This window comes from Channa argus, chromosome 1, assembly GCF_033026475.1.
Source record: "Channa argus isolate prfri chromosome 1, Channa argus male v1.0, whole genome shotgun sequence".
Classification (NCBI taxonomy): Eukaryota; Metazoa; Chordata; class Actinopteri; order Anabantiformes; family Channidae; genus Channa; species Channa argus.
In genome coordinates, this window is record NC_090197.1 from 38858243 (window position 1) to 38873256 (window position 15014).

Below are 15014 nucleotides of genomic sequence, written 5' to 3' on the forward strand. Positions count from 1 at the left end.
CTGTAAATAAATACCAACTGTTAGCAATTTCGGACTTTAACAATCAGTATTTTATTCAAATGACACCATAATTCATCCAAGAAAACTAAATAACTCAGGATTGGAAGTTTTCTGTTACCAAAAAAAACCTGTGAAAACAAAATTGGAAACAATAAAACTTGGAATTTACTTGATGGTGTTTATTTTTCTTTTCAAACACAATTCTCTCTCTACCCACTAAGGGCTGCTTTGCGTGATCGCTGTTCTTCACATTGAATTAAGGGCCGAAAGGAGTGGAGGTGGCCAGATGTGTGCTGCTGGGTGGTGCCAAAACGTGTCATCTCCGCTTAAAAATCCACTTACCCCCAAGTCTGCAAATGGCCCGTCGTAGAGGGCTAGCTGGGCGACACGACACCTGTCTCTGTTGGCTAGTGTCTGTGGTGTGCTGTAGCCTCCTCTGAGAGCATTCTCTTCAGCCAACAGACCCTCCAGCTCTGGTGTGGCTCCCCCTGTGACCAGCGTCCGAATCAGTGTGAGGATATTATCATTGAAGTATGTCTGGGGAGATAACAGAGGGGATATCTGTAAGCAGTTGTCAGAGATATAACAGCGTCCGTGTGTGTGTGTCTGTGTGTGTATATTATTTATTTATTTAAATAGACAGGTCATGAGAATTTAAAATGAGAACTGAAGGCTTGGTTCATGAAATTTCTGTTAGCAGCACTGATATCTTGCAATGCAGATAGTTTTGGTTTTATAGAGATTTCTGTATTCCACTCCAATGAAATGCAGGCGATTGGATTTAGATTGTCTACTGCAGAATATTGCTGAATTACTTTTAAAATTTAACAATTCAGCGATGTGTCTTTGCAGAATCAATGTCCCTGTCAGTGTGGATACAAAACAACTTTGATGGCTTTCTACTTTAAATTTAAGAAAATGTCACTTTTTTGATGTGTGTGTGTGTGTGTGTGTGTGTGTGTGTGTGTGTGTTTGTGTGTGTGTGTGTGAGAGAGAGAGAGAGAGAGAGAGAGAGAGAGAGAGAGAGAGAGAGAGTGAGTTATCCAGGTAAAAGGAAGATTTATTGTGCAAAAGACGATCCATTTCTTTTGTAAAGCTGGATGCATGACAAATGAAATATATTTAAAAATGCAGTTTTATTGTTTTAGGGAGGAGGCAGAGATCTCATGTAGATGTTAAAAAAACTTTAAATCAATAAAATACCTCTTTACTTTTTAACTTATATGAGAAATGTCTTATTAATTTAAAGGGGCTTGGGAGTTGAGGGAGACATGAGTAACATTTTGATAGTCATGATATATGCAGGATCATCCCAGTGAACACAGCACGGCTCTGTGGATACTGCTCTACACACTATATGATGTCCACTTTTACTTTTAACAACAATTTGACTGCACTCTGCGCGTGTCAGGTTTCCTTGTCCTTCAGGGCAATCAGGACCCGCTTTTTCTGCTTCTGAAGACAGCTGATGTCACTCGGCAACCAGGCCAGAGTGGCAGCTCCTCTCCCTGGGCCCCTGACAGGCCTACAGAGTCTCATGATGGATGAGCACTGTCCATTAGCTGGCTTCACCTCTGACCAGTGCCAGACTACAGCTGACGCCTGCTCTACTCCCTGCTCAGCTCGACTCTGCATGCCCCTCTAACCCCTCTCTCACCAAGAGGGCTGCTGAAATTAAGCCATCACAGCACAAAAGGGAAAAACACAGTGGGTCATGAAAAGGGGGGATGGAAAATGAGGTGTAGAAGAGGGTTTTTTTTTTAACACTTCCTTTATCTTATCTCCAGTGCAGCAATGACATTGTCAGCAGATGAGTGTTTCTTTGGCCCATTACAGCCAAGCTTATGTCACGTCCATTACACTAACCTTCAACACTTAGTTTGATAAAAAAAAGAATATAATAAGGCTCTTGAAAGTTAAATTCATAATATGTAAGGTGAGGAGCGATGCCAGCAATTTCCGTTTTGAGGTGAGTGAAGCTGGCAAGCCTGTGTGATCAATGTAGCATTTAATTTATCAACACCTGCCTGCTTCAAATGCCACAGCTGTAAATCCAATGAAACTTACTGCTAAACTCCCATTTTTCTCTACTGGGGGAGTATTGTTGATGTATAACAGCTGCAAAGTCTGTGATGCTCAGAGATTATCTACTGAAAAGCCTGAAAATGTCTTCTCTTTTGTTATCATAAAGTTGAGTATTTGGAAAGGTATTTAACTATAAGACTGTAACAGAAATATTTATCCAATACTATAGGCAGGACCACCAAGAAAGCAAAGGAATAATTATCTTCTAAAACGTTCTGGGGCTACTACCTTCTAAAGTTTTTGTACGTCGATTTTTTTTTTGAGCCTGACTCACTCTCTCCATCCCTTATCCTGCAGCTTCTACCAGTGCAACAGCATGCAATTGTTACCAAACACCCTCATGAGCTTTGTGTGAAACTTCTTTCTACTTTCTCTTTTAGATCTACTGCTAATCATTCTTTATATTGAAGCATCTAATCTGCAATTAATGTTAACTTAGCAATCTTCTGGCAAACAACAACAGAGAAACGTGTAGTAAAATATGGAAATTTTGAAAAGCAATGTTGAAATTTTGAAAACCTCTCCAACAGAGCGAGCGCATGTACAGTGTGTTTTTGAGAACTCACCGCGCTCATCAGGGAGTCGAGTACACTGACAGCGAAGGCGGTGCCGCAGGCAAAGGGCTGAGTGAGGTACAGCTCTGTGTCTGGGTCGTCATCATCATCTTGGTCCAAGAACTGAACATTTGAGTCGTTGACTGAGAAGGGGGAAACACAGCTGAGTTAGAGACTGGGATTGTGCAGAAGTACAAGGCAAACATACGCACATACACCAACACACCTGAGAGTTTGTACATGTTCTTTTTACATTGGAAAAGATCTTAATATATGATGGTAACCTTAGAGAAATGTATTTAGCTAATTTCGAATTTATCCGAGGTTTGTTTAGATGTAAATAAATTCATTTAATTTGTCTTTTTTACACGTGCTATGTAATTGTTTGACTTTTTGAGCATTTTAATTTATTTACATTATTACATCCACAATACCTGGCATGCAGGGTGCATACATATCATACATTTAGACAAACTACAACTCTAAGAAAATGTATTTAAGTGAATACATTTAACTTTGAATCAGTTATACTGCATTAGAATTTCCATAGCAAGTCTATTTTTTTTAAATGGCCGCAATACATAAGTACACACAGTATGTTCTGTATAATATATACAATAAACATATATATAATATAAACATTCTGAGCCAATTCTGAGTTCTGAATTCTGAATTGCAATGTTTTTTGTTTTTTTTTTCAGAAAAAGACCACACAGAGTAGGTCTTACTTGATGTAGCCACTAATTATGGCAAAAAGTGATTTCAACATTAGCTTCTATGTCCCATGAGCAAACAATAAACTTAAAAAGTCATGCCATGTTTTTTGTGATGTGATGTGTTTGTCACATCATCACTTCAGAGAAATACACCTCAAATATTTACCTGTAACCTAAGAAAATTAAAGATAGCCATAAATATAAAATTTAATGCCTAACAATAAATCAAGTTCCAAATTATACAGTGTAAATAAAAATAAAAAATAAGCATATGTTTCACCTCTTGTGTGTGGCATCGTTGGTACAATAAAGAAAAACACCAAATGCTCGCTACCGTGCGGGTGTTTTTCTTTATATTGTATTTCAAGCAGCAGAGGACATTGAAGAGTCTGTGAATAAACATTACTTAAAAAAATGAGCATCACACATGTTTTTGGTTTGACTGCTCCAATATCTGAGCTTCAGAGATATGGTCTGGAGGAGAAAAAAGAAACTGGAAAATAAATTTAAAAAATAAATAAACAGCTTAAAAGATGGTTTGATCTTGAGTTTTTTGTTTTTGAAATCTGATTTTCTCCCAAGCTTCCTGTGTGCTGTGGAACAGAAATGTCAGTCAAAGAGACAAGGGGCTGATGCAAACAGGCCTGGGCCTGAACTGGGGGGTGGATGTGTGTATGTGTTTTTGGAGGAGGAGGGGAGTGGTGGTGAGGGGCAGGGGGAGTGTTGCTATGAAAACAGCCACAAGGACAGACTGAGCATGATCAAAGGTCTAGCGATGCTCTGCAAATGCAACTGGAGGAAAAAAAAAATACCCCAAAAAGAAAAAATCATTAAAAAGGGGCAAAAACAAGACAGTCAATTTCAACCAGAACGAAGAATAAAAATGTGTTCAAAGTGAAGCCATGGGAGCAGCGAGGGCCTTGACTGCAGCCAGATAAATCAAGACAAGCTGATGAGGAGCAGAGCGGCGGAGTGAGGGAACGAACGGCAGCAGAGGACAAAAGCGCAGCTTACCCAGCTCTGTTATCATTTGTATGTTGGTTCCACTTTTATTTTCCTGACTGAGTGAAACCAATGGCAGAAGTTTGTCAGGTTTAGCTAATGGTGATGAGACGGTGTAAAGAGGGGGAGAAATGGTGTCATTATTGAAACAGTTTCAAGGACTGCAATAAAGGCATTCCACTGTCTCAGACTCCTGTCAGCGCTGGAATTACTCTGAAACATTCATAGGTTTTTCTCTTTTTGTCCAGTATCTGCACATAAAGTACCCTGGATTAAACGGCACTGTGGAAACAAGCCAGAGCTGTCATGGTTGCTGTACCACCTCTAAAACAACAATTATATAAAACACCAATTCCAAAAAAGTTGGGAGGATGTGTAAACGTAAATAAAAAAACAGAATGCAATGATTTGCAAATCTCATCAACTCATATTTTATTTACAATAGAAGATAAACAAAATATCAGATGTTGAAACCGAGACGTTTTACCATTTCATGGAAAATAAAAGTTCATTTTGAGTTTGATGGCAGCAACACATGTCAAAAAAGTTTGAACAGGGTGATGTTGACCATCGTGTAGCATCCCCTCTTCTTTTAACAACGGTATGTAAACTTCTGAGAAGTGAGGAGACCAGCTGCTGGAGTTTTAGGAGGGGAATGTTGTCTTATTCTTGTCTGATGCAGGATTCTAGCTGCTCAACAGTCTGGGCTGCAGGCAGGTCAGTTGAGCACTCGGACTCTTCTCCTGTGAAGCCATGCTGTTGTGATGGATGCAGTATGTAGTTTAGCAATGTCTTCGTGAAACATGCAAGGCCTTCCCTGAATGAGATGTTTTCTGGGTGGAGCATATGTTGCTCTAAAACTTCTATGTACTTTTCAGCATTGATGGAGCCTTTCCAGATGTGTAAGCTGCCCACACCATAGGCACTAATGCAGCCCCATACCATCAGAGATGCATTTTGAACTGTCTGCTGATAACAAGCTGGATGGTCCCTCTACTCTTTAGTCTGCAGGACACAGCGTCGATGGTTTCAACAAAGAATTTCTAATTTTGATTAATCTGACCACCGAACACTTTTCCATTTTGTCTCAGACCTTTTTAAATGAGCTTTGGCCCAGAGAACACGACAGTGTTTCTGAATCGTGTTAACATGTGGCTTCCTCTTTGCATGATGCAGCTTTAACTTACATCTGTGGATGGTACAGTGAACTGTGTTCACAGACAGTGATTTCTGGAAGTGTTCCTGAGCCCATGTAGTAATGTCTCGTACAGAATTATGCCCGTTTTTGAAGCAGTGCTGCCTGAGGGTCCGAAGATTATGAGCATCTAGTTTTGAACTTTGTCCCTTACGGACAGAGATTCCTCCTGATTCTCTGAATCTTTCGATAATATTATATAACGTAAATGGTGGGATCTTCAAAGTCTTCATAATTTAACATTGAGGAACATTCTTCTGAAATTGTTCCACAATCTGTGACAAAGATGTCACAGATTGGTGAATATGTCCCCATCTTTACATTCGAGAGGCTGTGTCTCTCTGATATGCTCCTTTTGTACCCAGTCATGTTACTGACCTGTTGAGTATTAACCTAATTAGTTTTGAAAATCTCCTCCATTTGTTTTTTCATTTACATCAATTACTTTTCTAGCCTTTTGTTGCCCCTGCCACCAAATTTAAAATGAGCTAATTTTTTTTCATGAAATTGTAAAATTTCTGTTTCAAGATTTGATATATTGTTTATGTTCTATTGGGAATAAAAAATGGGTTAATCATTGTAATATGTTTTTTCTTTCATTTTACATATCCTCCCAACTTAGAACTGGGGTTGTATTTTATGGTGAGACAGTGAAAGGGATAAACAAGGTCTTATCCATAAATGCACCTATTTTATATGCAATCCAAATACAACTGATCATGCAACTTAGATGAGGCTTGTTTTTATGCTCAAACTTGACTTTAATCTGCTTCTGGCACTGTATGCTGAGCTTATGACAATGCACTTACAGTATATGGTTCCACTGAGATCTGCCGCCACACTAACCTCTAACTCTTACTCCCTCCTTTCCCGAAGGACAATGTTATCATATTTAGTGCTGCTGTAACTATGGGATTTGTTAGCTAAAAGAGTGCAAAGGCACAATACTGAAGATTTACACCGTTAGAGCCCGAACACAAACCAATGACTCCAGCATCTAGTTTTGATGATTACATATGTGGTCAGCAGTCTAATGGGAGAACCTCTCTGCAGGTAATGGTTGGCCCGGTTACAAGTAACATTAGGTACTGTAGCTCCTTTCTCTTTCTGGCCTTTTCTTAGCTGGCCTCATGCTCCATTGCTCTCTAATTGGGTCAGGGGAGACAGAGTAGCCAGTCTCTTGTGCTTTAGAAGGCCCCTCAGAGATCTGAAAGTTTCATGAGTCCCCACCACCAGTGGGAATACAGCCACTGCCATTGTTATTAATAAATGGACCCATTTTGCAACCAAGGCAGATTTTTTTTCCTCTATCTTTTGACTCTCTTTCTTTTTCTCCCTCTCTCACCCTCTCCATCAGGCTGACTTGCTTCTGTGCATTAGTGGACAAATTGCCGGAGATGCAGCTATAGCCCTAAAAATGCCCATCTGATGTCTGTATCTTACAGTAGTCCACACTGTTCTCAGAGCCTAGATACCTTCCAGTACCTGCACCTAACATTATCACCACTTGACAGAAAGTAGCCTGATCCAATAATTTATATATGAATATGAACTTGAGTGGGGCAAAGCTACTCACACTATGTGAACAAAAATTCCACACCATGCATTCCGAAGTCCATTGACATGGAATGAGTTGGAACTCTTGAATGCAGCATGATGTCTTGGATTATCAGCTCTATGTGTCTATGATTGCAAATGAAAAACTAGATTATTGGGTGTAGCATGCAACATTCAACATGGGGAGAAACAGCTTTACCTAGTTCTGTGATTATGGGGATGTTGGATCCTGTGGTGACGGAAGCCTGACGCACAAAGCCATGTACTGGACTGCTGTCTGGAGATGACCTGTCCATTCCAGGAGGCGTGAAACCTGAAAACCACAGGAAACACAGATTATTAGAATGCATCAGCAAATAATACAAAGCGGTGGCAATTATCAAACCTCTGCCCTACAAAAGGGCGGGAGAGCCAACTCTGTAAAATATAGAACGTTATAATGCCCTAATTTTATTTTATTTTCATACTGATTGTTTTAACCCAAGATAACATCAGTTATAGCTACAAACATCACTGCACCAAGGTCCTTTGACTAATCTACAGCAAATGTGCATGGCAAATACATCTTTCATCAAAAAGTTCCTTCAGCTTTCTGTCAAATGACACTATGAACATAAATTTTATTTTATTTTTTAGAATTATACTATTTATTTCTGTATATTTGTATTGATACCTCTTTCTCTCGGTTTTAAATCAGTTTAATATTGTGTACTATTTATTTATTTTTTATTGCGTAAGGGCGGATGACAATTTCTACTGGGTGTGGGACTGGCACCGTGCGGCTTGGGATGGGGATGGGCTATTGGGTTTTGGTTTCTTGCCCACGGACACTTCAACATTTGGTCAAAGAGAGCAGGGCGCAGACCTCTGACCCTGTGGTTGGTAAGCGGCCTCTCTACCGCCCCACCTTACAGTTAATAAAAATCTACAATCAAAATCTATATTTTGAAAAACAAAAATATGCATGACAGCTTTTCAATAAAGGAATTTTACTTTTAGTAATGCTAATTGTAGCTATTTCAAGTTCATCTTTAACTGAGACAACTCTAAAGTCGGCTGTCTCTCTATGAACAACTGCAGAACACACTGTTTTTAGCTCTGGTTTGTGGTGAACCTACTGCAAATATGCTGTCTCCCAGAAATTATAAACCTTTTCTGTGGTGTAAGTTTTTATATATAGCACTGGATTTTTTGATTTGTTGGGTGATATTGTATTGCATTGTTTTCTGTGTAAAGCCAAATTCAGACCAAGAAAAAAAACCCTGCACATGTCATATCAGGTCAGATGAGCACAAGGTTGTTTCAATGCCATTATGTAAACTGCATGTCAGCTCACTCAGCATCAGTTGATGTTTACTTTGTGTCACTCAAATGTGTGGATGGACCAAACATTAAAGGGAAATAAAGTAAAGGTGGAATACTCCAAGTGAACAAGGTCCTTGCCTAAAAGTTGAAATGTAGATACTGTGCTTTTAGGAGTCATCTAAGACATATTCAGCATTCACATCCCTCCATCAACAGGCAGACATAAATTATATATGTTGTTCATTTTGTTACGATAAAATTGGTAAAGTGGATCCTGAAAACCTTTTATCAGAAGTGGCGTGGCTGAGAACCATGAAATACAAGTGCAAGTGACAGGAGTATGAATTCACATGACTTCACATTTTTGCATTTCCTCAAAGTGACAAGTAAACACCTTAAATCTGTAATGCTATATGCATAATGCATCAACTGTGTTTTGACATCCATCATTTAGTGCTGACTACAGCAAAACGCCAGCTTATAGTGCCACCACCAAGGAAACATAATGCAGGGAATAGATTCAGGTCACAAAGTTTTAAAAGGATTGCAAATTCTCTATGTGTGTGTATGTGTCTATGCCTTTCCTGTCAGAAAACTCAATGAGCTGCTCACATTACAAAAGAGATCTTCCAGCCTTCTGCAACAGAGAAGACACCACATAGTTTAGTACACAGCGGGAAGCACACACTGAACTGAAGCATAGATAATCATAACTCTTGTTATACCAATTATTGAGCTTGGAAATAGCAGAGGTTTGACACTTTGAGTCAACCAGGGAACACAAGCTCAGATAGCGCAAACATCATTTTGTCGATGTCCATAAAGGATCATGTTTACTCCACTGGAGAGTGACAGAGACATTTTTTTGGATACTGCCTCTAAAACACTGCTCTTACTGTATCACAGTGAACATGAAGACTGCATGGAGCCGTGGAGGAACAGCTCCCATTCTGTGCAGTGTGTGTGGCAGAAAGTGATTGCTGGGGAGAACAGGGATACACGAGGCCTACTGCTGAGCTGACTTCAAAACCTGTGAGGTTACAAACAGTACAAAAGTTGTGTTGTGGGCCGGTGAGTTCAAATCTGTGAGAGCGGTACGTTTTTCAGAGACAGAACAAGAGTACAGAGGAGCTAAAATCATCTCTCCTGATTCTCCTAAACGTCTCAACGTGGATTCATGCTGGAACATAATTCCAACTTGTAACATCAACAGTAACATCTTTATAATGATAAAATACCTAGAATTGATTAAGTTCTTGGGCAAAACATGCTAAGATGCTGTTTGAATCATCTTAATGAAGAACATTCGGAAATATAATTTTTTTTCAATTGGATTTTAAAATGGGCATAATATACTGAAACTAACTCATCACCTACTGCGCAAAATAAACAAAAAAAACAGCCGTATCACACAACATCTCTTCTTCTGGTTGTTGCCACTGTGAGTCTGTAACCTTGTCTGATCAGCTACAGTGTACAATAAGTGAGATCTGGGTTACATACCCCGTTATCGCTGCAGACCCCCAGGCACAGCTATGCTCTGTGGTTGACTACACGCTCGTGAGAAGCTCTCCCCCAGGAAAGCACATGTTTATTTATTCATTTGCACCTTCTTGTTTTAAATTCCACAGACAGCAACTGAATGGGAGCATTGCTAGGAGGAAGAAATCCCCAAAGCAATACCTATGATACAATAGCAGTTTCTGGGTATGTGTGTGCTTCCTTGTGCATGCATGATTGCATGTCACTGCGGTGTGAATGTGTGTTTTCTAAAGTGAAGTATTTATCACTAAAATGGGTGGTTGATGTAATACCCAATTATTGATGACAATAGGCTCCATCCATCCATCGACCCCGGGAGAGGATATAGCCTAGTAGGGTTCCATATTGAGGTGGCTTTCTGTGAACACAACTCCCCAGAGCAGCACGCTCTCAGATTTACCCCTTCTTATTGTTCCTCAGTGGCTCTGCTATCGACAGCACATCACTCACTCAAGGCTGGAGAAATAACAGCATTGGCATTCTCCTAAAACATGTGGAAGTGCTCTGCACTAAAAAATAATCGCCTCTTGGACCTTCAACTTTGATTTGTATTTACAACAGTCACTGTGGTGGCACTATAATAAATACTACATAGCTCAAGGAATGTCATGCCTTACAGGCTAATCATAAACTGAGGATTACGCATTTGTGGATGCATGTGGATAGAATGCACTGGCATGAATTTGTGTGTGTGTGTGTTAAATGCACAAACACACATGCACCCGCATTCAAACACAAAGGTGCATGTGTCGCTGTTTTGTTGTGACTAATGAGGAGCAGCTGAATTGGCCTGCCTGGTGATTTGTACTAGCTGCTTAATGATGATGAGGCCTGATGGGATGCCAGGTTCATGTGTTTGTCTGCAAACATCCACAATCTGTTCTAGACAATCTGCCAGACACTAGATCAGGAGGAACAACATCAAATGACACAGTCATGTTGATTACATCATTAAAAAGTATTATCAAGGAGGTTTAGCAGCATGTAATTACCAGGGACAAGACTGAAATTATCAGAAAATTATGTGGCGTAAACAGTCTTCAAAGGCTTGACGAAGCAATCAACACAATGTTTTTCGTGCACATGTCTTCAGGAGTTACAGTAAAGTCAGTTAATAGATGCCACTTACAACAAACTTGCAGAGTATTTCAATTAGAAGCACATAGCAGACTCTGTGCTTGACAAACTACACAGATCCCTCCTGTGTGCCCCTCTCATCTCCTCCCCAATCTTTTTCCTCCTTTCTTTTTTCATCTTTGACTACTGTCTTCCCTTCCTGCCACAACCTGTCCCCTTTGGGCAGCAGTGCACATGAAGTCTAATAGGACGCTCCTTACCTTGGGAATTAGCCTGTAAGACCCCGATGCTGTCATCAAACTGCATAGATTTGATGTTGAGTGATGCCAAGATGCATTCCTTATCCTGCAGAGAGGCATCTTCGATATTGTTCTGATTGGCTGACAGTATTACGCACATGTCGCAGAGGTTGATGTTGACAGCCCTTAAATCTGCCCGACTTAATGGTGTACCCTTCAGGGTGAGGAGTACAGAGAGAAAGAGCAAGGCAGAGTGTGTGTGTGAGAGAGAGAGAAAGTAAAACGTGACGAACAGACAGACATGGGGGAGAGAAAAACAAATTTAAGAAGGGAGCAGAGTGGAGCTTTGGGAAATTAGTTAACAAGTATTCTTGTTTTGAGGCGATGACATTCCACTGATCTAACTGGGCACTAGAGAATGAGAGACATGGACTAATCTAAGGGCTAGTCTGCACTGAGGGCTGTGTTTGGGATTCTCCTTGGATCATCAGTCAAGCCAGCCCTAACAAGCTCTAAGGCAGCAAGCCGTGCCATCAGTGATGGGCACTGCAGCTGCAACACACATAAACCCCACTTTGGATATGCAGGATGTGTCACTGCTCTGGTTGAGGAGAGTTGTCTGAGCTCTCATAGAGCAATGATTGAATTGAGAAATGTGCGATCAAATCAAAGTGACAATCCCTCTCCGGATTTCTACATGCCCGTAACTGAAAATGTCAAAGCCTCACTGGTCAAACAGAGATTCTGGTTTAAATTTGTGTTCACTAGAAGTGAAGTGGTATACTCACAGGTAAGATGGAGACCTTGGGGAAGTTGTGTAAAGTTTCCCACTCTCTTCGCAGGTAATCAAGTGAGCCCACAAAAACTATAGGCTTTAGCTCATGGTAATGGAAGTTGCTGGCTCTTAAAGGCATCACCAAGTTTCGCAGCCCCACTAGAGCAGATGAGACATCCCCAAATATACAGACCACTACATGGCCACTCAACACAGTCATGGAGGCTTCACTCCGGGTCTGCAGGTAACAGAGACATGGAGAGAAGATCAGAGAGAAAGGCATTAAAGAGAAGTATGAGGAAGAGGAGTGCAGAAAGAGAAAGACAAACAGATTTATACTTTAGAATAGAAATGACTGGACAATTTGCATGAGTTAGCAAATTTTAGTTTTATCTGTTTGCAAACGTATGTTATAAACTGATAGTGTGTTAAGTGTGTTTAGTTCATCATGTAAGCTTTACACTTATATTGTGTTCTATTTATTTTAGAGTTTGGTTAAATACTATTCTGTTTCTAAGGAGTTTATTAAATAGTATTTCAATTAGAAGAACACAGCAGACTCTGTGCTCGAAAAACTACACAGATCCTCCCCAATCTTTTTATTAGATAAATAGAAATAGTGATTTTAAAAAACGAAACCCAAACATGGTCTTTTCTAAGGTCAGCTGATTTAATCAGGCTGAAAAATGCAGTTTGTAAGATTTTTGGCACATACAATATGTATGATCAGGACCCAGCCATTAATCAGTTAAGTGTAAATAAACAATAAAAAAGAACAATTTAATGCTCCACCTGTCTCCCATCGCAACAGCTTGAGGTGCATCCTATTGCAAGTATGGGTTTTGAATATTCTTTTCCCTTCGGCTGTTCCCTTTCAGGGGTCACCACAACGAGTCACGTGCCTCCATCTAACCCTGTCCTCTGCATCCTCCTATCTCACACCAACTAACTTCATGTCCTCTCTCACTACATCCATAAATCTCCTCTTTGGTTGTCCTCTAGACCTCCTGCCTGGCAGCTCCAACATCAGCATCCTTCTACCAATATATTCACAGTTTCTCCTCTGAACGTGTCCAAACCACCTTAATCTGGCCTCTCTGACTTTATCTCCGAAACATCTAACATGAGCTGTCCCTCTGATGTCCTCTTTCCTGATCCTGTCCATCCTCGTCACTCCCAAAGAGAACCTCAACATCTTAAGCTCTGGTACCTCCAGCTCTGCCTCCTGTCTTTTATTCAGTGCCACTGTCTCTAAGCCGAAAAACATCGCTGGTCTCACCACAGTCTTGAACATATTTCCTTTCATTCTTGCTGATACTCTTTTATCACACAACACACCTGACACTTTTCTCCACCCGTTCCAACCTGCTTGCACTCGCCACTTCAGCTCTTTTCACACTCTCCGTTGATCTGAACCGTTGACCCTAAGTACTTAAAGTCGTGCACCTTCTTCACATCTGCTCCCTTTAACCTCACCCTTCCCCCTGGGTCCCTCTCATTGACACACATGTATTCTGTCTTCCTATGGCTACGCTTCATTCCTCTGTTTTCCAGAGCAGACCTCCATCTCTCTAGATTTTCCTCCACCTGCTCCCTGCTCTTACCACAAAACACAATGTCATCTGCAAACATCATAGTCCATGGAGTTTCCTGTCTAACCTCATCTGTCAGCCTGTACAATACCAGAGCCAACAAGAAGGGGCTCAGAGCTGATCCTTGATGCAGACTCACCTCCACCTTGAACTCCTCTATCACACCTACAGCAAACCTCGCAACAGTCTTACAGCTCTCATACATGTCCTGCACCACTCTAACATAGTTCTCTGCCACTCCAGACGTCGTCATACAATACCACAGCTCCTCTCTCGGCACCCTGTCATACGCTTTTTCTAAATCTACGAAGACACAATGCAACTCCCTATGACCCTCTCTGTACTTCTCCATCAGCATCCTCAAAGCAAATACTGCATCTGTTGTACTCTTTCTAGGCATGAAACCATTTTGCTGCTCACAAATGTTCACCTCTGCCCTTAGCCGAGCTTCCACTACTTTTTCCCACATCTTCATTGTTTGGCTTAACAGCTTTATTCCTCTGTATTTGCCACAGCTCTGCTCATCTCCCTTGTTCTTAAAAATGGGCATCAGTACACTTCTCCTCCATTCCTCGGGCATACTGTCACTCTACAGGATCTTGTTAAACAAACTGGTCAGAAACTCTACTGCCACCTCTTCTAGAAACTTCTATATCGCCACAGGTATGTCATCAGGACCAACTGTATTTCCACTCTTCATCCTCTTTAACATCCTCCTCACTTTACTCTTACTAATCTTTGCTACTTCCTGCTCCACACCAGTCACCTCTTCTACTCTTTGTTGTCTTTCATTTTCCTCATTCATCAACTCTTTAAAGTTCTCCTTCCATTGTCCCATCACACTCCTGGTACCTGTTAATACATTTCCATCCTTATCTTTATTCACTCTAACCTGTTGCACATCCTTCCAGTCTCTCTTTGTCTCACCAACCGGTACAAATCCACCTCTCCTTCTTTAGTGTCCAACCTCGCATACAAGTCCTCATATGCTCTTTGATTGGCCTTTGCCACCTCTACCACCACCTTACACTGCATCTCCCTGCACTCCTGTCTACTCTCTTCAGTCCTCTCAGTGTCCCACTTCTCCTAAGCTAACCTCTTTCTCTGTATACACTCCTTAACTTCCTCGTTCCACCACCAAGTCTCCTTGTCCACTTTCTCAATGACACACAGAGTACCCTCTTACCTGACACACATTATATCCAACTTCCTTCTCTGCATCATGTCAACAATCTCTCTGGTCTTTTCTCTCATACTCCCAAAATTCAAAGCCCCTCCTGTCAGTCCTACATTCTTGGTTTTTCTCTTCTCTCTCTGCCTACGAACACACCTTCCTCGTCTCCTTCTTCAACCAACAGTTGCCCAATTTCCACCG

General features: G+C 40.9%; 1 protein-coding gene across 19 annotated transcripts in view; it reads right to left on the reverse strand.

The window, feature by feature from the left end:
- The window catches only part of kcnma1a (potassium large conductance calcium-activated channel, subfamily M, alpha member 1a), a 131708-nt gene that overhangs the window by 9344 nt on the left and 107350 nt on the right, over positions 1–15014 (reverse strand). For 16 of the 19 annotated variants that reach the window (XM_067519158.1, XM_067519151.1, XM_067519198.1 and 13 more), the window contains 5 exons: positions 12061–12285; positions 11294–11486; positions 7309–7422; positions 2652–2782; positions 343–537 (listed from right to left, as the gene is read on the reverse strand). In XM_067519158.1, coding sequence (XP_067375259.1) covers positions 343–537; positions 2652–2782; positions 7309–7422; positions 11294–11486; positions 12061–12285 — 858 coding nt within the window. Of the gene's footprint in view, positions 1–342; positions 538–2651; positions 2783–4369; positions 4454–7308; positions 7423–11293; positions 11487–12060; positions 12286–15014 lie in introns of all 19 variants that reach the window. The other 3 variants (XM_067519289.1, XM_067519309.1, XM_067519299.1) reach the window with 1 other exon arrangement.